At 33.6% G+C, this 26,489-nt stretch overlaps 1 protein-coding gene across 3 annotated transcripts in view; it reads right to left on the bottom strand.

The window, feature by feature from the left end:
- Positions 1-690: 690 nt before the first annotated feature.
- Positions 691-26,489, bottom strand: part of LOC126881514 (UDP-glycosyltransferase UGT5-like) — an 83,295-nt gene continuing 57,496 nt past the window's right edge. For all 3 annotated transcript variants that reach the window (XM_050645809.1, XM_050645811.1, XM_050645810.1), the window contains exons 3-5: positions 22,124-22,915; positions 3,332-3,551; positions 691-996 (exon numbers count right to left, since the gene is read on the bottom strand). In XM_050645809.1, the coding sequence (XP_050501766.1) occupies positions 723-996; positions 3,332-3,551; positions 22,124-22,915 (1,286 nt within the window). In that variant the 3' untranslated portion in view covers positions 691-722. The remainder of the gene's footprint in view (positions 997-3,331; positions 3,552-22,123; positions 22,916-26,489) is intronic.

Here is a 26,489-nt window from a genome sequence, read left to right as displayed (position 1 = left end):
ATATCCCGACAACAAAGAAATTTTCAAGTTTAATGAATGATGCACGTACTATTTCAATGCGTGTCTTAATGTCTTTAGTTTGGTCTACATTTATTGTTATCCATGTTCCATAGTATTTGTAGTTATTCACACTCTTAATTATAGTATCTCCAATGGTCAATTGGATGTTTGCATCTTCTGATTTATTCATGATCATGCACTTAGTTTTCTTTAAATTTATCTTCAGTCCGTACTCATGACAGCATTCATTAAGGCATTGCATTACGTTTTGTAAAGTATTGTTGTTATCCGTTATTATTACTGAATCGTCTGCAAAACGTAAGTTGTTCAAAACTCCATTGAGAGATGTACAATGTACATTATACCTATTGAATCTGAAAGCGCTTCTTGAAATACCGCTTCACTGTAGACATTGAAGAGTAGCGGGGACAGCACGCAACCGTGACGAACTCCTCTCTGTATTTTGATATTTTTGGTGTTCTGGTTGTCAACTCTTATTTTGGCAGTTTGATTCCAATATAGGTTGGATATAATTTTCATATCACAACTTTCAATATTTTTGCTTTTTAATATATCTACAAGCTTTTTATATTGAACCTAATCAAATGCCTTTTCAAAGTTTACAAAACATAAGTACATATCCGTATTATATACGCCGCTTAATAGAGTATAAAATACAATACATTTAAATTAAATCAAACATATTTTATATTTAACTTATATCACTCAGCTTTATCCTTCCTTTTTTGCTTTGAACAACATAGACTAATGCATAAAATATACAATACTGTAAACACAATAACGATAACGACTGATACAGCTGCAATCACGTCAAGCAACAGATATTGGTACCATCGAAGATCCATGGATCCTACCCTTAAGTGTGGTGCTCCTTTATGTCTGACTACGAATTCTGTCCAATATACTGCCAAATCCAACGGTTTCATAGGGCGATCATGAAAGATGCTAGATCTGATTTTAACGGTTTCTTCATATCTACAAAACAGATTAAATTCACTAGTGAAATAAAGCAACTGATCAAACTACAAAAACTAGTATTTCATAAGAAAAACATTTGATTAGAAAAATACGCTACCTAACAAGAGACTTCAAAGCCCGAACTTGGGCGATTGAAAACAACACTGGAATTCTGGGAACAAACCGACAACATAATATAGCAGGTACACTTCGCGTCAAAAAAAAAACTGGTACAACTCTTATAACCGAAAATCGTGTTTTTCAAGTTGTGTAAGTTGATCTTGTCACAAGTGTCATTCTAGTTTCTAGGGCAACGTTGCCAGTTCAACGAAAATATTATATCAAACTAGGTAAAAACGGGTCTGTGCGACAGACCGCATTTTTTAATATACTAAAAACTAAAACAATTGTAATTTTCCGTCATCTCAATTAAGTATCCATACATTGATTCGTATTTTATTATAATTTATGAAAATATTTCAATTCAAAAATAATGATAGATAATAAATCTTGACATGTCTTTAAATTATTATGTTTAATGTCAAATCGAGAGGTGTGATTGGTTTCTCGTAAATTGTAGGACAAAACTGCATTAAGTTGTGTAGAATAAATAAAACACACTGGAAAAATTAAAAATTTAATTTGAAATTAATACAAAATGAATAACTTTTACAGTGAACAAGTGTGCAATTTAAATATATCTATGTATTACAATTCGAAATATACATTTTGAACGTTATTTTTTTGTATTTAGATTTAGTGCAATTCCGTTATCTGTGATGGCAACAACGAGGTGATTCACGGACAATAATTGTCAGTCTGAACACAGGTTTACATTGGGAAAAAAAAGTGTACCAGTTTTATATGACGCGAAGTGTACATGGAGATCATATTGCAGGGACCTCTATAAGGATGATCAACACCAAGAACTTGTTAACCAAATCCCTGACGAGGTGGAAAAAGAACCTGATATACTTGAAAATCAATTAAGACCGGCCATCAGTAAGCTGAGATACAATAAAGCACCAGGGCCAGATGTGATAACAGCAGAAATGCTCAAATCCACAGAAAGCCCAAGAAACTGACGTGAAATTACTTCATCTACTCTGTAACCAAATATGGCATTCCAGGCAATGGTCTGAAGACTGGACAAAATCTACAATAACAACAATATATAAAAAAGGCAGCTTTAACCCTTTGACTGCGGGAACCGCATATTTGCGTAATTTCAGTAGTGCACGAGATGTGCGGGGCGGGAAACGCATTTATGCGACAGGGCTAACCGCTTCGTTGTGGTTAGCGATTATTTGCGGAAAGACAAAAAATAACGTAAAAAAATATAAAATATGTCATCAGATGTTTTCTTAATGAATGGGCGTGAACCGCCCACCAAAAATGCCTCGAGCGGGATGAGTAGGAGGGGTAACTGAGAAGGTGTTTAGTATTGCGAATGCGTTAGTACCGTAAAGTGAAATTGTCGCTAATTATTACGTTTTGTTTGAGATAAAAAATACTGGTAATAACTATTACATCATGCCGCTGCCACCAAAAAGGGGTAAACATTATTCGATGGCGGAATTGGAAGAACCATAAGAACAAATGAACCCTATCATTTGTTTTACTACATTATTTATTATATATATTATAATAGTTCTAGAATTGGCAATAAATAGTTGAAATAAAATAATAAAGTAAAACAAATGATAGAATTCCAACAATTAAGTCAACTGTAACCTAAAAGCCAAAAATATTTGCTTCACTGCGGGAGACGTCTATTAGCGCCGCAGTGACGAGGTGCAAATACTCTCAGTAGCTCCGCAGCGAAAGGGTTAATAAATGCAACAATTATAGAACTATTTCTCTTATATCACATGCCAGCAAGATAATGCTACATATCAATGACCAATACTGACCTTGGGATATGAATCTTGGATACTGATTTAATCGGAAAGAAGAAAGATAGATGCCACTGAAATGTTCTGTTCTAGACGAATGCTACGAATTCCTTATAGACCAACCGTAGGACAAATAATTCAATGTTAAGAGAGTTGAAAGTTATCGAACGACTCTCCAGTAAAGTCTATCTCCAATAATTACAATATTTTGGACATGTTATGAAAGCAATCACAAAAACCATGGAAAGACTCATCAAACAAGGAAAGCCGAAGATCATGAGGAAGACCCCAATAAAATGGATCGATCAAATTACAGGAATATGCAAAAGACCTATGCATGAGATAAAAGAAATGACCAGAGACAGATATCTTTGAAGATATACACTGCATCACGTCCACTACACCCCCTTCGGCGGATCAGGGTTGAAGAGAGATAAGAAAAACATAATACAACTTACTTTGGATTTGTTAAAACTTCGTGTAGTGCATTAGTCAATTTCTCTTCAGTTACTTCCGCGAATGGAAGACTAATACCATAACCTGCCTCTTGAGCTATGGCTCCATTCATATTTTGATCAGCAAATACTGGTAAAGCTAATATGGGGACACCGTGGTAAACTGTTTCCAAAGTACTTAACAAGCCTCCATGGGTAATGAACAGTTTTAAATTCGGATGAGCTAAAATAAAAATATCAGTTTTAGTTAAAGAAAAGACAATGCCACAAGGCCAAACTACGTGTTACATGAGAAGTTTTAGTTCCGAAAATCATTTAAAAAATTTTTATACAATCATGTTAACACTAGAAAATCAGTTGGGTCAAATAAACGCCAAATTGAAAGGCAGTTTATTTAGAAGTTCTCCTAAAAATTATTAATTTTTAAGGTTTTTTCTTAACTTTTTGAGTATTACGAGTAGTATAAAGAAGTACTAAACCAGTGCTCCATAAGAAAGTGTGAAATTTCGCGCCTAGAAATTAAATTTCAGAAAACAAATAATATGGAAGGTATACAACCCGAACCTCCAGATAGAGGGAAATTTTATGTAGAAATGGAAGGAGATGGGATGATATAATATGAGGAAAAAAATAAAAATAACAATAGGGTAAATAATAAGGTAACAAACCAACAAAACCAAACAAGTAGCACTATTGAGGTAAGTAACAAATTTAAATCAAACAGATAAGTCAGGTAAGCAAAATTTAAATAAAGTATTAAATTTAAAATTAAAACATAGATATTAATTTGGAGATAATGCACCTTATATCGTACATATAGAAAATAAAAACGGTAACATCAGTCGATTACACAGGATCGGCACGGCCCGTTTGATTTTAAGTTGAGTACCTGAAATTAAAAATAATATCACACAAATTACAGTAGTTGGTAGAAATAAAATCAAGGTAGAACTAAATAATTTTGCTAGTGCTAATAAATTAATTGATTCTGAAATTCTAAAAAGCAAAGAGTGTGAGGCATATATTCCAACGTTTTTTACTCAAAAGGAAGGTGTTATAAAATTGGTAGATAAAGAGATAGAAGATAATGATTTATTATCATTAATTAAACCTAGATTTGGAATTAAGTTCGAAGTATTACATGTAAAAAGAATTATGCGGAAAGTGATTCAAGATAATGGTAATACTATTTATGTAAAAACAGGAACCGTAATTGTCACTTTTAAAGGTCAGTCTATACCAAAAAATATAATAATATAAAAAATAATATACGAGGTGGAAAATTATACACACAGAATAATCCAATGTTTAAAATGTTTGAGATTTGGGCATATAAGTGCCCAATGTAGAGGAAAAGATAGATGTGAAAAATGTGGCGAAGAACACAACAAATCGAATTGTTCCAATCCGAATAATTTACTTTGTCTATTGTGCAAAGGAAAACACAGCGCTACTGACAAGGGAGCAGATTGGACAGAAAGACAAAAACAGGAATATATTAAAAAAATTATGAATAATGAAAATATAACATATTATGAAGCTAATAATAAATATAAAAAATATTATTTAACACTAAGTAAAGACCAAGAAAATACTTCAAATAAATATACAATATCTAAACGAAAACGATCAAGTAGTATTGATTCTAATAGTGTAGATAATGGAACAATTGGAGCACGCAGAAAAAATTTGCAAACACCAAAAGTACAAAGACTGCCTTGTTATAATTTTAATAATCCCATTTATTCTAACAAAACACAAACACAAAACGATAATCAAAATAATATAGGAGGAATAATAGTAAACTTTATTTCAGGAACATTAAATCAAATTAATCACAATTTAGATCAAAAAACGTTGGAATTATTAAAAAAAATATTTCACAATTATTATTACCTCGTCATGGCTAACGTTTCATTTCTTCAAGGGGATGCGAGATCAATTAAAACAAATAAGGGTTATTTAGAAAAATTCTTGTATGACAATAAAATAGATATAGGATTAATATCAGAAACTTGGTTAAAAAAAGTAATTTTATTAGCTCTACTGGTTATAATGTCTTTAGGAATGATAGAGATGATGGATATGGTAGAGTAGCCATCCCTTTGAAAAAATTTATTAAATTTTACAACATTCCTACTTTTCACCATATCAATGACATAATGTGCAATAGCATATCAATTAAAATTCAATCCGGCAAAAAGATAAACATTTATTCAATATACGTAAAACCAAATCTTAAAATCACAGTAAATGAATGAAAAAAGTTTTTTAATAGTCTAGAGAAGCCTTTTATAATTGGTGGTGATTTTATTAGCCACAATTATGTTTGGGGTTGTAGTACTGTAGACACTATAGGAAAAAATCTGTTAGAAGCTATTGAGGACTGTAATCTTGTAATTTTAAATAATGGTAAAGAAACTTTGATGCGTAGACCGAATAGCAATAATAAAACTGCAATAGGTCTTACAATATGCTCAGCAAATATTAGTCATTTTTTCGATTGGGATATTGTGGACGAGACATTAGGATCAAATTATTTTGCTATTGTTATTAAGTCAAATATTAATGTTAATAAAGCGGAATGTGTAAATACAAAATTCCAATGGAACATAAATAAAGTGGATTGGTCTCTTTTCTCTTCTATCACTGATAATTTCATGAAAATTGATAATAATTTAAGTTACCAACAATTTTTAAATAAATTAAACGAATATTGTAAGATATGTATACCGGAGAAGAGAACAGGGATTAATCCACGATTTAGAAAAGCTTGGTGGAGTGACAATTGTAAAAAGGTAATACAAGAACAAAAACTAGCTTTACGCAAGTTTAAACTACAGTCTAATATACAAAATTATATAAATTATAATAAATATGTAGCAAGAACCAAAAAAAGTTGTATTAGAGAGTAAGCGTACTAGATGGAAAAATTTTTGTAAAACTTTAAACAAAAATACACCAATTAAAGACATGTGGAATCAAGCCAAACGATTACAAAACATTTTTAAACCACAAGTAAATCCAGTGACTGAAGGAGAATGGGTTGAGGAGTTTTTAAGAAAATTATGTCCGGATAATATATTTTCAAAAATTAATGTAATGGAAAGGAAAATCTCTAACCATCCAATTTCAGTTCCATTTAGTTTCTGTAAATTAGAAATAAGCCTTAAGAATAAGAAAAATACTTCTCCAGGTATAGATAATGTACATTATATTATGTTGGCCAATTTACATCAAAAAAGAAAAGAAACACTATTAAAATTTTTTAATCAAATATGGCTATCAGAAGATATTCCAGATAACTGGAGAGAGTACCGGGTGATTCCTATTCTCAAAACAAATCGGAATCCTGATTCAGCAGAATCTTATAGAGGTATTTCATTGAGCTCCTGCATAACAAAAACACTGGAAAGAATGATAAAACTTAGGCTAGAAAGTTGGCTAGAAAAAAACAATAAATTATCATAAACACAATTTGGATTTCGAAAAAATCATTCTACTGCGGAAGCAGTGAGCCATTTGGTAACAGATATAAATTTAGCGTTTACGAAAAATTCTTCAGTAATAGCTCTTTTATTAAATGTTGAAGCAGCATACGACAACTTTAATTAAAATTTAATATTCTATATAACAAAATGATACAAATAGGTCTGCCAGGATGTTTCTGTCAAAAAATAATAAAATTGTATGACTGTAGAAAAATTTATATATCAGTAAATAATAACACATTTGGTCCAAGACTAGCGATGGGTGGTTTACCTCAAGGAGGAATATTAAGCCCTTTGTTATATCTAATTTACACTTCTGATATAGAAAAAAATTCAAACTCAACAAAAATTTTACAATTTTCAGATGATACAGTTATTTATCAAGAAAACTTTAAAATAGAAAATGCAGTCAAATCCATTGAAGAAGGAGACAAACATATTAATATATGGAGTGAATTACATGGACAAAATATATCTGATTTCAAAACCAAATTATGTATTTTTACAAGAAAACGAAAAGAAATACCTAATCACATCTTAATAAACAATATCTCCTATCCAGTACAAAGTTATGTTAAATATTTGGGTATTACTCTGGATAGACAGCTTCTCTGGAAAGAACATATAGACCATATACATAGTTAAAAAAACAGAAAGAGGAATAAACCTTCTTCGATTCGTATCACACTTACGTTGGGTAGCAGATCCAAATATTCCTTTGTTGTTATTTAAAAAATGATATAAGAGCTATATTCGACTACTGATCAATATTATATAGTGACGCATCAGTGTTATTTAAATAAAATAGACAAAATCATTAATAAATCCCTTAGATTGTGTATAGGAGCCCTAAGAAGTACACCGATAAATAATCTACAAGCTGAATGCTGTGAAATGCCGATGGATATAAGACGAAAGAAACTTGGAATCAGCCTTTTAGTTAGATTGTATGAAAAAAAGGCAAATTTAATTTCCAAAATACATCAACTGTTTTTAGCAGACTTGACAGAAAAATATTGGATAAAAGAGAAAACTCTAAATATAGTAGATTTATATTCAAAAATGACAATATATGATAAACAAAATTATAATATTGACTTTAATACTAGGGAACAAGTTCAGGTATACTTTTTAAGGGACTATAGCAATTTGCCTCTATCTTTTAAAAAATTAGTTTTTATCTCCGACAGTTCACAAATGTTCAAAGATTGTTGTATGTTATTGTAGCGGAAGAGAAATCTTGGCCGATCCCCGTATAAAACAGTAAACACCTCGAGAATGACGTAATCGGATGTGCTAGGCCTCGCCGGAGAATTCTGGAAGGTACGTCACGTAGGCGGAACAAGCCGATAGCTCGAGAAGGGAGTCGATTGTTCCAGAATAACAACTGGGTATAAATACGGGCATATTTTGTGAATAAGTTTAGTGTATAAGATAAATTCGTCTGTAACTTATATAAATAAAGTCGTATATAAATTACGAACCGCTAGTTTTATTGTAATTAGAAGTAATTACACTAGTCACGTTACAGTTGGTGTCGGTGTTCGGTTAACTTAGTGCGATATAAATAAGTGAATTACAGAGAGACTTTAAAAGACTTTTGAACTTTATTCGTCGGGAATAACCGGAGTGCGTTAATTGTTCGGTATTCGGAAAGACTTTAAAATACTTTTGGACTTTATTCGTCGGGAATAGTTAAAGTGCGTTGATTGTTCGGTATTCGGAAAGACTGTTAAAAGACATTTTGGAAAGTACGTGTGTGCCGACCAAAGATGTTGCTACAAGAACTTACAGTAAAACAGCTCCGTGAACAGCTCGAGGAACGGGATCTGGACAGCAGTGGGCTCAAGATAGTCCTACAAGCACGACTCGAGGATGTCCTCACGAAGAACGGAGAAGACCCAAAGACGTTCCACTTCCAGTCAGCAGAACAAGTAATCTTATCGAAATTAAAAACTGTTTCTGAAACGATCGATGAAACTTCTAGAAGAAGCGACGAGAAACTTGAAGAAGTTAGTAGAAAAAGCGACGAGAAATTCGAAAATGTTGCTAAAAGATTCGATGAGACTTCTCAAATAATTAAAGAGGTCTGTAGGCAAAACAACGAAAAACTAGAAGAAGTTTGTAAACAGAACAATGAGAAATTTGAAGAAGTTTCTAGAACATTCGATAAGATGCAGAAAAGTATAGAGACCGTAGAAGAAAAGATCAAACAGCTAGAGAGCAGGATAACCGATACAAAAGTACAACCATCAGTTAATGCAGCAGCGTTAGATCCTTTAGTGAAAGATGAACTACCGAGAGACGAAACGTCGCATAATATGAGATTCAAATTACCACCATTTGATGGAAAGTCCTCTTGGTCCATATATCTTAGACAGTTTGAAGCTATTGCGACCGCCAATCATTGGACCGAACAAGAAAAGGCTGTTTCCTTGACTGCTGCTTTACGAGGTGATGCTGCAGATATATTAAGGTCAATTCCCAAGGGTCAAGAAAATTGTTACCAGACCTTGTTCACTCGTCTAGAAAAACGCTATGGAGATGCCCATCTACAACAAGTATACAAAGCACAACTGCGAAGTAGAAGTCAACGAGCAAGTGAGAATCTGCAAGAATTTGAAGCAGATGTGGCTCGTGTGGTGCGGTTGGCTTATCCAGAGGTGCCAGACAGCGTTTTAGAAGAAATTGCAGTAGATACCTTCGTCAATGGGCTGAAAGATAATGAACTACAGTAAGCTTTACGACTAGCAAGACCGAAAGTTTTAGATGAAGCACTTGCTATTGCATTGGAACACGAAACGGCTAGTCAAACTTCACGAGGCCATAGAGTAAGAACCATTGAAGAAAGTGACGAACACAACGATGAACGTCTGGAGGAAATGATACGGAGAGTATTAAGTAATCAGATGCCAAAGAGACGCGAGCCTAGATGTTGGAATTGTGGAGACGTAGGCCACATTCGTCGTAATTGTAAGAAGATCGTACAGCCGTCGGAAAACTAGAGCGGGTCGACACCAAGGGGCAACTGCCGACCTCGAGAACTAGAGCCCCCATAGTAACTGTCAACCTTACGTCCTCCGGTGGAATCCACAACTTATACATCGAAGGTCGTATCAGTAATAGATGTAGATCATTTTTGGTGGATACAGGTGCAACGAGAACTATCGCACGTCCAGATGTAGTACGAGACCATAATAAATTATCACCTGCAACAGTAAAGCTTAGAACAGCGACTGGTGAGCTAATTAATACATATGGCGAGGCTAATACGTCAGTATCCATTGGCCAGACCACAGTTGAACATCAAGTATTAATTGCCGAGATCTCCGACGAGTTCATATTGGGGATGGACGTACTACGAAAAGTGGGGGCAATATTGGATGTTCAAAATGGAGTTCTCAGGATCAACGGTGAAGAGTTGCCCTTTCACGACGACAAAGAAGATGTCATCCGCTTACTAACTACATGCGACGTAACCATACCCGGTAATAGTGAGAAAATTCTGATGACCATGCTTGATGGACACTGCCGAGAGGGAAGTTTAAGGATGGTCGAAGATGTAGAAAATGTCGAGTTCCTAACGGCGAAAACTTTGGTAAAAGTTCGAGATGTCATCCCTGTAAGAGTTATGAATTTAAGGGAAACTGCTATTAAGTTAAGTAGAGGAGCTTTGATCGGACAGTGTGTTCCCGTGGCTTCAATTTGCTCTATGAATACCAATGAGAAATCATCAAAGTCAAAGTATCCAAAAGACCTTGTCGAGATGATCATTGAAAGATGCCAAGACCTTGACTATGAACGAACGGAAAAAGTAAGGTCTATGCTGATAGAGTATCAAGATGTTTTTGCTATTGATAAGAAGGATAAGGGCAAAACAAGTATAGTAACGCATAAAATAAATACCGGAGACGCTCAGCCAATCAGACAACGGCCTAGACGACTTCCATTTGCGAAAAGAGATGAAGCCGAAGAGATTATCAAGGATATGGACAAACAAGGGGTAATTGAACCATCGAACAGTCCATGGACATCACCAGTAGTTCTGGTAAAGAAGAAAGATGGTTCAACGCGTTTTTGTATCGACTACCGCCAGCTCAATGCGGTAACAAAAAAAAGATAGTTATCCTTTGCCCAGAATAGACGATACATTGGATACTCTCTCCGGTTCTCGTTGGTTTTCCACACTCGATTTAAAAAGTGGATATTAGCAAGTAGACATGGAGCCAGCCGATCGGGAGAAAACCGCATTTTCGATAGGATCAGGGCTTTGGCAGTTTACGGCTATGCCGTTTGGTTTATGTAATGCCCCTGCCACATTTGAAAGATTAATGGAGGCAGTTTTAAGAGGTCTAACATGGAAAACATGCCTGGTTTACTTGGATGATGTAATTGTGGTTGGAAGGTCCTTTGATGAACATGCCAAGAATCTAATAGAAGTCTTTCAACGATTGAGGGCAGCGAACTTGAAGTTAAGTCCGAAGAAATGTCACATGTTTCGACGAGAAGTTAAGTATTTGGGACATATTGTATCAAGTAATGGTGTAACAGCTGATCCTGAAAAGATTGAAGCAATTAAAGATTGGCCAGTACCAAAAGATAAACATGAAATTAGAAGTTTCCTTGGCCTATGTACATATTACCGACGATTTGTCAAAGGATTTGCCAATATCTCCAAGCCCCTAACAAAGTTGACGGAGGAGGGCAAAGAATATACATGGAGTGAAGAGTGCCAAAAAGCTTTCGAACAACTACAAATGGCTCTGATCAGTGCACCGATATTAAGCTACCCGGGACAGGCAGGAAAATTTGTTTTGGATACCGATGCTAGCAACAGTGCTATAGGAGCTGTTCTCTCCCAAATCCAGGACGGACAGGAAAAAGTCATCGCTTATTTCAGCAAAGTCCTGTCGAAACCGGAAAGAAACTATTGCGTTACCAGAAGAGAACTGCTGGGTGTAGTGAAGGCTTGCGAACATTTCCATAAATACTTGTATGGCAGAAAGTTCCTTCTTCGCACCGATCACGCTGCTCTAAAATGGCTCATACAATTCCGTAATCCAGAGGGCCAGATGGCAAGATGGTTAGAACGATTACAAGAATATGATTACGAGATAGAACACAGGGCCGGAAGAGTTCACTCAAATGCTGATGCCCTTTCGAGACGACCATGCAGTGCGAATTGTAATCACTGTGCCAAATTAGAGGAACGATTTTGCCCCGTGAGACGAACCACCGTAATTAATGAGCAATGGCAGCCCCAACAGTTACAAGACGCCCAAGAAGATGATCCATGTATAAAAAGAGTATTGGATTGGATGCGGCAAGGTGAGAGACCTAGTTGGCAGAACATTAGTGCATGTAGTCCAGAAGTCAAGGCCTACTGGAGCCAATGGAATTGCCTGGTACTAAAAGATGATCTTCTGTACAGAACCTTTGAGAACGATGATGGTACAGAATCTAAGCTTCAGTTAATTGTACCTAAAAGTAAAGTGTCAGAAGTATTGCGTCAGTTGCATGACGGTACATCAGGTGGACACTTTGGTATTACGAAGACTCTGCAAAAGGTTCGAGAACGGTTCTATTGGGTGAACTGTAAAGATGATGTAAGAAGATGGTGCCGAAAATGTGAACCGTGTGCATCCGGTAATGGTCCGGTTGGTAAAAAGAGAGCACCCATGAGACAGTACAATGTTGGAAGTCCTATGGAAAGAGTAGCTATCGACATTGCAGGTCCATTTCCAGAAACCGATGCTGGAAATAAATACATCCTGGTAGCCATGGATTATTTTACAAAATGGACTGAGGCCTATGCATTACCAAATCAAGAAGCTGCTACCGTTGCAGAGGTACTTGTTAAAGAATTCTTTAGCCGATTTGGTGTTCCCTTGGAGATCCACTCCGACCAAGGGCGAAACTTTGAGTCAGCTCTTTTCCAAAACGTTTGTAAATTGATTGGTGCCAATAAGACCAGAACAACACCCCTGCATCCTCAATCAGATGGGATGGTCGAGAGGATGAACCGAACGATGGGTAAACACTTGTCCAAAGTTGTATCTGAACATCAGCGAGATTGGGACCAACACATTCATTTATTCCTGATGGCCTACCGCTCGGCCGTAAATGAAACTACAGGTCAAACACCAACCTGCCTGATGTTGGGTCGTGAAGTTCGGTTGCCCTGCGACCTAGAGTTTGGCTGCGGACCTTCCGAGGAACATGTTGCAGGCGAAGACTACGTTGACCGCCTGAAATTACGAATGAACAACATTCATGAACTTGCCCGACAACACATCCAGATAGCCAGTGACAGAATGAAAGATCAATATGATTCTCGATGCAAGAATGAAAGCTTCGAAGTAGGTGATCTTGTCTGGCTTTATAATCCGCAACGTCGCCGAGGCTTATGTCCTAAACTGCAAAGACAATGGGAAGGTCCATATGAAGTTAAGAAGAAAATAAATGACGTAATATATAGAATTAAGAAGTTGCCAAACGGTAAACCAAAAGTTATTCACATAAATCGTCTTGCACCATATGCTGGCTCAAATGAAACAGAAGAAGCACGAGTCCTCCAACAGGAGATGAAAGATGTCGCACAGCCAAGTTTTAATCAATTTATGTCAAATTACGCAGCGAGAAAGAGTGCTAGATTCGGCGTGACCACAGAAGTTCAGCAAGATCTGTTTGGTGTTCCAGAAAACGTCTCTCTGGCCCACTGTGTTGCCCAAGACCTCGAGATGACTAAAGGAATATCGTCCGTATTCAATAGAAAGTTCGTCCGCCTGGACGAGTTAAGAAATCAGCAGCCTAAAATTGGAAGAGTACTGCGATTGGAAGATGGTCCTCGATCTTTGCTGTATATGGTGACCAGAAAGTCTTATACGGACACGCCAAGCTACGAGAACATCTGGCGTGTTCTAACTAATTTGAAGAAAATCGTGTGTAATTATGACATCAAAAATTTGGCTTTACCAAAAATAGGCCATGCAGTAGAAAATCTGGATTGGAAGATTGTGAGAAGCATGCTTGAAGTGGTCTTCAGAGGAACTGGTGTACAAATCACTGTGTGTTGCATGAACCCGAAGATGTCGTACCCTTCAAAGACAGTAGACTGTTATTTCTTCTTGAAGGGTGTATGCAGAGCTGGAGAGTCGTGTAGATTCCGCCATCCTGGGCCTTCATTTAGAGTTGCTGATCGAGACGCTCAGATCTTAAGAGGGGAGCAGTGTAGCGGAAGAGAAATCTTGGCCGATCCCCGTATAACAGTAAACACCTCGAGAATGACGTAATCGGATGTGCTAGGCCTCGCCGGAGAATTCTGGAAGGTACGTCACGTAGGCGGAACAAGCCGATAGCTCGAGATGGGAGTCGATTGTTCCAGAATAACAACTGGGTATAAATACGGGCATATTTTGTGAATAAGTTTAGTGTATAAGATAAATTCGTCTGTAACTTATATAAATAAAGTCGTATATAAATTACAAACCGCTAGTTTTATTGTAATTAGAAGTAATTACACTAGTCACGTTACATTATATACAGATGCATCAAAAAATATTGAAGGTGTGGGGTGTGCCTATTGGGATAGCAGTAATAAAATTAGTAAAATGTTCAAACTAAATTCTATTATAACTATATACACAGCTGAATTAATAGCGATAATGGAAGCACTAAAATATTTATCTAATATAAATCATTCAAAGTTTATAATTTATATTGACAGTAAAAGTTCTGTAAGTAAAATAATTAGTGCTATAAATCCTAAATCAAAAGTGAATTACATTGAATTATTTTATAATAAATAAAATTAAAGAACTTCAGCAACAAGGAAAGTCTGTTAAGTTAGCATGGGTTAAAAGCCACTTTGGAATAACTAGAAATGAAATGTTAGATGAATTGGCTAAAAACGCTGTGACAAAAGGAGCATTAACACATTATCTTTGTACGTCTAGAGATATTGAATCAGATTTATTTAAAGAGCTTAAGAAATAATGGAAAGAAAGGTATATTGATGAGAATATAAATACAGGAAACCACTACAGATCAATCAGATACTATATAACAGATAAACCTTGGTTTTCTAAAATGGAGTCGACAAAGGATATGACAATAACGATATGCAGAATGGGGCTAAACCACTGTCTTACACCATCATATATATTTAAACTTAATATAGCTGATAGCCCTCAATATATTTGTGGTCAGTTTGGTAACCTGCAACACAAAATTTTGAACTGTTCTCTTATTTCTAATAAAGTTAATATGTTTTTAAATGCACTGTATTCTTTGACTGATGTCCACCATCCCATTAATTTAAATTATTTATTAACATTAGAAAATAATGAGTTGGTATACCGACTATTATATAAACATATTTTAGATATTAAACTTAAATTGTAATAGTAAAATATAGAGTAAGTATTTCTTGTAAATTGTTATATATTAAAAGAAAAAAGAAAAGAAAAATAATATAAATAAAAAAAAATAAAAAAATATAAAAAAAATATAAAAAAATATAAAAAAATAATAGGAAAAAAAATATATAATAAAAAAATATATATTAAAAAAATATGTAAATAAAAATGAATAACGGACTTGGACAGTCCATAGTAAAAAGCTTTCGAATTAAGTAGAGGGCTAAAAAAGAATGTTGCAGTTTTTGCTGTGGAACTCTGAGAACATCATTTAGAAAAAAAATATATATTATAAAAAATTATTAAAAAAAATAAATACAAAAATAATTATTTATTAGTAGAATTGTTTATTAGAGATTAATATTAGTATTAGCTTTAGGATAAGATACGAAAAAATGATCAATAAAATAAAAAAGAGTAAAATTGGCGAATGGATTTAGTGTCCGCAGTCATATAAACCCAAATAAACCACAACAACACTAGAAAATCTGGCTTAGCATACCTACCTAGAAAGCCCGAAGGGATCATTGTGGCCCTACGTTCTTTAATCAATTAAAACTCAGTTTAAAGAAATTAAAACTACTCTAGACGGTAGAACCTGATTTTTTTTTACTTTCATTGTTTAACACGTTCGCTGCCTATTTAAGATATAAGATATAAGAAATAAAAGAGAATTAAAAGAAATAATAAATAGAAAAAGACAAAATGAATGGGAAAATTCAACAAAATCTAGAGGTTTATACAATTATATACCAATATTAGAAAACATTCCAAGTTATTTTAATCCAAAACAAGGTTTAGTACACTTTTTAACAGGACATGGACCGTACCCAACATATTTGGAAAGATTTAACTTAAAAGATGATGCATATTGTGAATGTGGAGAACTAGGTACACCAGAACATATAGTGTTACATTGTGAAAATACTATAGAAAATGAAGAACATAGAGAAATGAGAAGAAGATTAGAAAGAATTGAAATAAGAGATATATTACAAAATGAAGAATATTTTGGAATATTAAACAATCTAACAGAAATAATATCTAAAAAACAACAAGAAATTTATAATAATAGAAGAAGACAACAAATAATCCAACCCTGATGAAGTTGAGTAAGATAAAGTTAAAATAAATAAAATAAAATATAAATTCAAAAATAGATATTCACAATTATAATAATAATAATTCAATATAAAATAAATAAATAAAAATAATAATTCAATAAATAATTCATTAAATTAAAAAAAAAACTACCAACTCTCTTCTGAAAATAGAGGGACTGTCTTTATAAGTTAGAAGGGAGTTGATAGTACCAAAAATATTTTAACAAATATATATTGTTTCTTTAAATTTGTTAAATGTAATTAATAGATTATGGCGAATTATTAATTGTAAAAAGAGATTTAGTAGTATAGTAAAAAATGTAAAAATATAAAAAAAAAATATCTGTAATATCATCAGGAAAAAAACGACCTGGATTAGTCACTACAGACCAGGTCATATGTATGAACAATAAATAAATAAATGTTTAACACATTCGCTGCCTATCAAAAACATTCGGAACACCATACAGTTTGCATTTTTTGATATTTGCCACACATTGCCTTGTTACAGCCGTGGTAATGATTGGAAGTATGATTTCATTTACAAAATAGTTTCAACTGATATTTTTTTCGTTTTTGGATAGTAACAGTGATAGTTGTGGGTAATAGACCTGGGAGTCAATTCTCGAGAACGATCGTCCGCTGAACGTATACGTTCGTGACGTAATGAGCGAACGTTTCTAAAAAATGCAATTCTGGAGGAATGAATCTTGAACGATTCGTTCGAAATCATCGCTCAAAGTGATCGTTCGACAACGAGTGGTTTTCATCATACGTTCGATAATAGTAACGGCGTTCTTCTTAACCTCAACTCTGTTTTTTGTTGTAAATAAGATTTTGGGAAAATTAATGTGGAAGATTTGATATTAGAAAATATGATGAGTGTTGTGAAGGAAGCTGAAATTTTAGTGGAAGACGGCCGCGAAAGACATTTTTTTGATAGATTTAGGTTAGATTCCTGGTAATTTTACATTCTTTCAAAATTTGATTATATATATAGTGACTGTACACCCCGATATGGGGCTAAGTCGCGAAAGCTTTCTAGATCCTATTTCTTAGGAGGATCAGTCCCTTTTGCTTATGTTATCTTCTTAACGATTTCTCTCCATTTTTTCCTGTCTCTAGTTTTTCCCCGCCATTCTCTGACTCCTGCGTTTTTTAAGTCTTCTTCAACTTCTTGCAACCACTTTGATCTTGGTCTTCCTCTTTTCTTTCTTCCTCCTGGATTCCATTCTATCATAGCATATATCACTGCTTCATCTCCTGCCCGCCAGATGTGACCTAACCATCTAACTCTGCATTGCTTTATGTTGGTCACGATATCTTCTTTTATTACTTTCTTAATCTCTGCATTTGTTCGGCTTCGATATTCATTTTGCTCTGTTCTGATTGGTCCCAGTATGGTTCTCATGATCTTTCTCTCCACTATTCTTAAGTTTTCTTCATCTTTTTTAGTCATCGTCATTGTTTCTGCTGCGTATAATAATATTGGTCTAATTATGGTGTTATACATTCTCATCTTGGTTTTATTAGACAGTATTTTGCTTTTAAGTAGTGTTTTATTTGCAAAATAAGCTTTATTCGCTGCCAATATTTTTTCTTTTATTTCTGGTATTCTTTCACCCGTTTTGCTTATTGTCACTCCTAGGTATTTGAAATGTTCTACATCTTCAAACTCTGAATTTCCTATTTTGGTTTTTCCTTTTATTGCTAGTTTCCCTAGTATTAATATTTTCGCCTTTTCTTCATTTAATCTGAGTCCCATTGTCTCCCTTTCTCTTTTATTTCTTCTAGCATTTCTTTCATTATGTTTCTCTTTTTTGCAATAATAACAATATCGTCTGCATATGCGATTATTTGTCCACCTCTTGTTCTTAGGTTTCCTTTGTTTATATTTCGTAGTACATATTCTAAAGCTAGATTAAACAGTGTCGTGGATAAGGCATCCCCTTGTTTCATTCCTTTATTTATAATGAATTCATCAAAATTTGATTGGTACAGTAAATAAGTTATTTTTAGATATATGTAGTAACTATAAGATAATGAATGTAAATACACGTTATCCAGGCGCTACACATGATGAACTTATTTGGAATCAATACAACTACCAAAATATGCCACGAAATTTTTTTTTAAGATCAAGGTCATTTTTTACCTATTAGGTCAGAATTTATTTATAATATACCACAAGGTACGGCCTGAGAATCGAACCTAAATTAGTATAGTAAGATTTAATTAGTACTGTTATACCTATTATTATGAATTATTTTCACAATTAAAGAAATAAATTGAAAATTTACTGACTTTTACCAATTATTAAACTGAAATCATTTCATTTTCATAATGTAATTATATATTTCAATATTGGTGAATGAATGTGACAAATCAGGTTTTAAATAAACACCGAAACAGTTTTATCACATGGAACACAAACTTTTCAATAATATTTACCACGATACCAAATCTATAGATCTGTTAAAATGAGCGAATACGTTCATCGGAGCGAGTAGTTAAAAATACCCTCGAGAATTAACATTGCGGGAACTATACGTTCTATTTCAATCGTTCGTGAGCGTGTACGCTCAGAGACAGAGAACGATCATTCTCGAGAATTGACTCCCTGGTGTTGCTAGGCGTAGTTCCAGATTTCGGGAGACAAGGTATGGGGCCCATAATTCTTCACACAGCCGAAGAATAAACTTACGAAGACTGAGATTACTTCCAGTAATTTTTTATATATAATCCATGCTTTTGTTGCTTCCAAGTCAAGAGTATTATAAAACACGTACATAGGCCATTGTCTTGAAGTTACTTTTGTAGTCTAAAGACGCATCGTTTGGTCCTCTACACCAACAATTGCATCTTTGTGTTCACTTGTGTTCACCAACAATTGTATCTTTATTACGTAGATGATCAGTACCAGTATAAGGGTAACCAGGGTAACCATATAGAATAAACATACATAAATATAATTTTACCATTCGACAGGAATTTGAAAGAATGGATCGTCGAATTTCCCAGAAAACGATAATAACTTACACAGGGCCAATGTGGCCCCTTTAGACTTCTATGGTAGATTAGTTAAAAAACCATTTAATAAATTTAGTAAACAATATTTTTTTGTGTTAAATAAGGCTTTGTATCAATATATTAAAAGTCATAAAATATGAAATTATTATTGCCTCAAATAAAAAAACTACAATAATTTTAAATCGCAACAAGGGCCAAATTGGCCCCTCCGACTTTCTAGTGTTAATTGTTTAAAATTAAATCTCCGATAAAAAAAATATAAAAAAAATATTAAACTAAAATAAAAAGTTACTAAGAATATCTAAACTTTCGAGGTGTTGAATCGGGTTTAGGTATTAGCGTAGTAAAAAATATACAAAAAAATACATAAAAAACAAAAAAAAAACAAAAAAAAACTAAATAAAAATAATAAATAAATCTAAAATATAATTAAAAAATATAATACAAATAAAAAATAAAAAAAAAATAGTAAAAAACTTAGTAGCAGTAATAGTTTTCACTTTAGATACTAACCATATATTTTGTAAAAGAGAGAACTGAAAACATATTGGCTTGCCAGTTTGTTGCTTAAACCAGTGCCAATAAAACACAAAGACACACACACACAGTTCCGAAAATCTAGAACTTCTATTGTTGGAACTAAGTGTCGTGTCGAGGGACAAAATGAATTCGTGCCTTCTAAAATTTGCAAACCAATTGAACGATGAAGAAAGTAGACTAGGGGGAATCCACAAACCGTCAATTCATGTAGGTGAAATTCCATCGAATCTTGGGTTCTTGTAATCAGATAGGAAAAAAACTAAAAGAAAATGAAAGACAGTTAATATTTCATTCCGTTTCAGAGGCAATCACCATCATCTTTCTTACGTTTCATTCTTTTGGCATCTTCAGACAGGTCTACGGTTTGCTCTGAATTGAAAATTATATCAAATAATTCGCTGTTACATGCAGTAAACCGCTAAACGCCGTAAAAATGAGTGGCGCATACAATATTGCAGCTACAAAAGAGCCCATATGAATATTACGTGGCGCGAAAATGTATTTTCATGTTGATGCAAAACAAAATTATAGTTTTATTTTAAAAATTTTTCCATAATATTTGCTCAATTTGAAGTAAAACGCGCCACAAAAGAGTAACTTTGATACAGTTTGAATTTTGAAATTCTTTTGTGGCGCGTTTACTTCAAATTTAGCAAATATTATGGAAAAATCTTTTAAAATAAAATTAGAATTTTGTTTTGCATCAAAATGAAAATACATTTTCGCGCCACGTAATATTCATATCAGATCTTTTGTAGCTGGAATATTGTATGCGCCACTCATTTTTACGGCGTTTAGCGGGTTTTTATTCTGGTATCAGGAGTTTTTCAAAGTTATTTATAAATTAAATGTATGAAGTTGAATGCAAAGTTTCTCGATTACACGTTAAGATTTATAAATGGTCGCGTTTGTAGCATTATCTCCCAAATGATTTAGTGTCCATCGAATGTACACTAGATTTTTTTCTATTCGAAATAGATTGAAACAAATATTGCGATGGCCGGTAAATATACTCGGATTGTCCGTTGCCAGATCAAATTTAGCGTCGTAACCACTACAACTACATACACCATTTCGGGAATAATCGTTAACTGGATTATACTTTTCTAGCTTAATAACTTCTAAACGGCTTAACCGATTTTGATCACTAAACATCAGCTTGAAACGTATTAACAAGTAGTATTTGATGCATCCAAGGTCAAGTACGATAACTAAAGCTATTACAGGAATTATTGAGCTTGAAAAACCGTTTTGTCCCATAGGAAATAGATTTGATCATACTTATGAAGCCTATAACTTAAAAATTCGAATTTTCCCGGATATGAGGTGTACACCGTTAGATCCGTCTAGAGTCCTTCTACAAACGCTGAGTTATTGGCGCAATACGTAGGTTTAAATTTTGAGTAATTGTCGAAAAACCAAAATTTTCAAAGTTTGTTTTTCAGTTTTTCGGCTATACTGAGCCGTGTGTATGTCTGATCCTGACGGCTTAAACAAAATTTGAAAGCATAACTCACCACTATTGATTTGGTGTATTTGCGGTTCTCTTGTCTCTTCTTGAACCGAAGATATATGCCCCCAAAAATATGCCATGTTGTACCTGCCAAGTCCTATAGCTGGCTTATGGTTGGTCAAAATTTAAAAACTACACCGGTTCTGAATCGGCCCTGACCGTCTCTTTAAATACAAAAAAAATTCAGATCGGTTTAACTTTTCCACATACATAGAGACATAAGTATCCACAAACATTTTACCTTTTTTAAATAGAAATTGAGTCATAATTCTGAGCTCGGTAACTTTTGAATGGTATAACCGATTTTCAAAATTAGGCATGCGTTGTAAAGGTAATGATCAGCATTATTAGAAGACATAAAGGTTGGACTTTAATTTTCGAAGTTTTTGGGAGTTTTGGAGACGAGAACGAAAAACAGACTTTAAATAGGAAGAGCCGTAAAATCCACACCCTTGGACCAAAATGGATGGTTGACATATGAATGGGTGAGTCTTTTCGTGAAGTTTAAGATGGAAATTGGTCCAATTTTCAATTCAGTCAGATTTAGAAAATCGAAAATTTCGTGTATATATAGTGTCGCGTGAAGGGGTGTGTGTGTGTGCGCCACTGGCGAGAACTGCCGTTCTCTGGTAAACTGGTTTACACGGGTAATAAATACCAAATTGATTAAAATGATGTTAATTATTGTTGTCATGACTCACCTAATAAATCTGATTGTGGAAACCATTTTCCCAATTGAACGTTTTTGGGCAAATTTGTTACGTTTCCGCCGTATTTCCAAAGAACTTTCTGCTTTATTTTTCCTAAAGAATTAAGTATGTCCCGTAATTGCTCTGGCTTCATGTTAGTAGGATCAACATTCGTACCAAGACTGAAGTACACCACTCCTTCCTTGGCTTTATCCATGAATATTTTTAAATCTTTCGGTAATTCTTTCGCAGGCTTAATATGGTGACCACCAATGTTGATCATACTAGGTACTAGAGGTATAGGTTGGTTTGCACTTTCATGAGCTGTCACAAATACCAGTGAAGCATTGTAAAACGCTGCATCCTGATCAGTACACTTTGGAAAATGTTCGCTCATCAACTTTTTTTGTTGGGGGATAAAATATAAATGTTTGTGTACATAGTTAAATAAGAGAAGAAGTGAATTAACCGTTCTTTCCCAAAAATTCATATTACTGGAATATTTTAACAAAAAATCTGGGAAATATGACGGTTCTAGAGGGCTGCCAACTATGGGATTTACCCAAAAACCTGGTACAACTATACTAAAAACAATCAGAGGAGCATTGTAATGACATTGTAAAATGTTTAAAGCATCTGATCTGAAGTATTGTATAATTAATACATCGAATTTTTCATTCGAATTAATGAGGTTTTTAAAATTCGGATGATTGAATATATTGTTGACAATTCCGGTGCCCACATCAGCAAAGTGACTACTTATGGAAAATGGATCCATGTGGTAAAAGTCCAGTGGAGAAATATCTAAAAAATAAATACCTATCAGTAAATTTCTGTACCATTTAAATTTCTACATGTGATGTGTCAAAAAAGTTTGATTTGTTCAACAATAGTGTGAAATTTTCAGTATTATTTTTTTAAAGGGTATCCCCGTTAATATATGCAAAATGCCGTCACTTTCAGACTCGACGTAATTTTTACTCCTAGGTACCACTACCACCAAAAACGTCATTTCTTGTTTTTATTTACACGAATAACTGAAGATTTTGCAAAACATGTCTATTTTTTATAGACTCGTAGGTTAAGTGTACATAACATCAAAATAAATTTTTATTTTTTTTAAAAGCGTAAACTTTTTTTTGGAGAAATTTCAAATTTTTTTTTAGATATATCCGTAATACCTTTAAAAAGTCTAAATACTGTTTTTAGGTGTTTTTGAAGACTCTATATTCTATAGACTTCAAAATAGGAAAAACACGTAAACCCCCCCCCCCCCAAATGAATGTGTGTGTACTTTGTACGCACGTAAGAAGTTATGCTTCTACTACATATTATGTGATTTTTAAGGGAATACAAAAAAATTAAAAAAATAAAAGAATAAAACGCACACAAACACATTGAAAAATGCCACAAAAAAAATTATTTCTGAACGATAATAATTGTTGGCAAAAATTTTAAATACGCATTTTCTGAAAAAAAATATATAACAAATATACTTACAATCATAAAATGCATAAAAAAATAAAAAAATAAAAACTTGCATCGGGAATCGAACCCGTGAATTTCGAGGCGCTTTGATTCGTAATCGAAGCCTAGACTCACTCGTCCAATTCCACATTATTTGTCATGTGGAAAAATAGGGTAACTGAACGTTTTACTGTTTGACAGTTGTTTTGAATATAATTAAATTATGTAGTTTAAATTTTGTGGAAGAAAATATTAAAATATAACAAAACAGTAAGAAAACAATATATTAGATGAAGATTGGTAGAACTTTTGTTGGTAATCAAATTAAGTATGTAAATCAAAGCATTACATACCTACTAGATAAATAAATCTACGCTAAAAAATCATAATTTAAAAATAAAAATCGGACCTAATTTGGGATTTCCAACAAATGTATGTATTCCAACCTAATCCAAATGTGTAATTACAATATGATTCTAATAAAAACTACTTACCAAATTAGAATGAGTTTTCCTTGTCCAAAATAGTCCAAAAGTCCAAAAATATAGGTATATGAAAACTATTTAAAAAGGCAGTATAACTATTAACTAACTTTGTTTCTTTTCCGACAAATTTAAAAACGCAACAACAATAAATAATCAAACAATGTACAGCTGTGCCACAGCCGCCATATTGAATAATCTTTGACATGTCATTTGAACATCCAATCAGAACAAAGTTATAATGCGCATGCGCCGGGATCATAGGTTTTAACATATAAAAATTCACCCTCATATCGCCGGTAAAGAAGTATAACTTCAAAAGTACGTTTTTGAGGGGTTTAAACGTCCTTCGTCCAAGTTTTGAATGTCCTAGGGGACTCAGTTAGTTCAAGTTGGGGAAAATCCCCAAAAACCCCCAAAACACCATATTCCTGACTTTTTAAAATTGACGCATCTTACGGAAAGACTTATTACAAACTTCGCTTTTGATAAAATACACAAAATAAAAAAATAAACCTGCAGGCACCTCCAAGAAAAGTTATACGCTTTTTTCCAAATAAAAAAAAATAAAAAAATGCTTTTTGAGGTTATGTACCATAAGAAAAATCTGTAAAAAATATTAGAAATTTAGATTTTGATTAAGTTCACACAATTAAAAAAATTAGACCTCTAGACATCTCCAAAAAAATGTAATACGGCTTAAAAAATTACACTTAACTTACGGATATATAAAAAATAGACATATTATGCAAAAGCATGTACTATGCGTGTGAATGTTTTGAAATTCTTAAATTGATTGCATCCCACCTAAAAATGGGTTTTTGGTGGTAAGGTTGGGGGAAGGGGTGTGGTGTATTAAAATTGCGCCGTAGGTAGATCAATCTCTACTAGAGGTACAGGTTGGTGTGCACTTTCATGAGCCAAGTGCCAGTGAATTTACCAAAATTTCACAAATACCAGTGAAGCCTTATAAAATGCTGCATCCTGATCAGTGCATTTTGGAAAATGTTCTCTCATGAACTTTTTTTTGTTGGGGGACAAAATATAAATGTTTGTGTACATAGTTAAATAGTAGAAGAAGTGAATTAACTGTTTTTTTTTTCAAAAAAATCATATTACTGGAATATTTTAAGAAAAAATCTGGGAAATACGATGGTTCTAGAGAGTTGCCAACCCAAAAGACTGGTCCAACTATACAAAAAATAATCAGTGGGGTATGATAGTGACATTGTAAAATGTTCAGAGTATCGAATATGAATCGAATTTTTTATCAGAATTAATCAGGTTTAAAATTCGGATGCTTGAACGCATTGTTGACAATTCCGTTGCCCACATCAGCAAAATGACTACCCTTTGAGAATGGATTCATGTGGTAAAAGTCCAGTGGAGAAATAGCTAAAGAATAAATACTTATCAATAAATTTCCGTAATAGTTAAATTTCTCATGTGATGGGTCAAAAAAGTTTGATTTGTTCTGCATTAGTGTGAAATGTTTAGAATTAGTTTGTTAAAGGGTATCCCCGTTAAGATGCCCTCACTTATAGAATTAAATTTTTTTCATTTTTTTATACGTTCCATATGATAGAAAAATTAAACTCAACGCAATTTTTACTCACCACCCCTCCCCCTAGGTACCACTACCCCCAAAAACGTCATACCTTGTTTTTTATTTACACGAATAACTGAATAACTGAATAAATGAAAATTTTGAAAAACATGTCTATTTTTTATAGACTCGTAGGTTGAGTGTAGGTACATAACCTCAAAATAAATTTTTATTTTTTTTGATATTTCCGTAACACCTAAAGCCGAAAATATTTTTAGGTATTTTTGAAGATTCTCTCTATTTTTTGGACTTCAAAATAAGAGAAACACGGTAAAATCCCCCAAAAAGTGCGTTTTTTGAGGGGTTTAAACGTCTTTCGTCTCATTTTACTTTATCGTACTACATACGTATTATAGTATAATATTACTTTATCGTACTACATACGTAGTATAGTATAATAGATAAAGTTATAGGATCGTGAAAAAATTTTTTTTCAGATTTCACTTTTTTTCGACGTTTTGAGTCCCCCTGAGTCTAAAAAGCAAATAAAAAAAAACATGTCGGAAGTATGTACGTACGTATGTACGTACGTATGTACGTAAGTATGTACGTACGTATGTACGTACGTATGTACGTACGTATGTACGTACGTATGTACGTACGTATGTCGCCACCGCCCAGCAAAAACTACCGGACCGATTTCGATGAAATTCGGTATGAGTAAGTTTAAGAGAATTTTGTCAAGAAACTAAGCTTTTCAAAAAAACCTCTCAAGGGGGGGCCGAAATAGGGGGGTTATTTAGGGCCCATTTTTGCAAATTTTGACCAAAACGAATGAAATTTAACTCACAGTTAGCTCATCGATAAGTAAATAGAAATACGG

The sequence above is a fragment of the Diabrotica virgifera genome, chromosome 3, assembly GCF_917563875.1.
Source record: "Diabrotica virgifera virgifera chromosome 3, PGI_DIABVI_V3a".
Taxonomy (NCBI): domain Eukaryota; kingdom Metazoa; phylum Arthropoda; class Insecta; order Coleoptera; family Chrysomelidae; genus Diabrotica; species Diabrotica virgifera.
The sequence above is the reverse complement of the archived record's forward strand: the minus strand, read 5'-3'. Positions and strand labels throughout refer to the sequence as shown.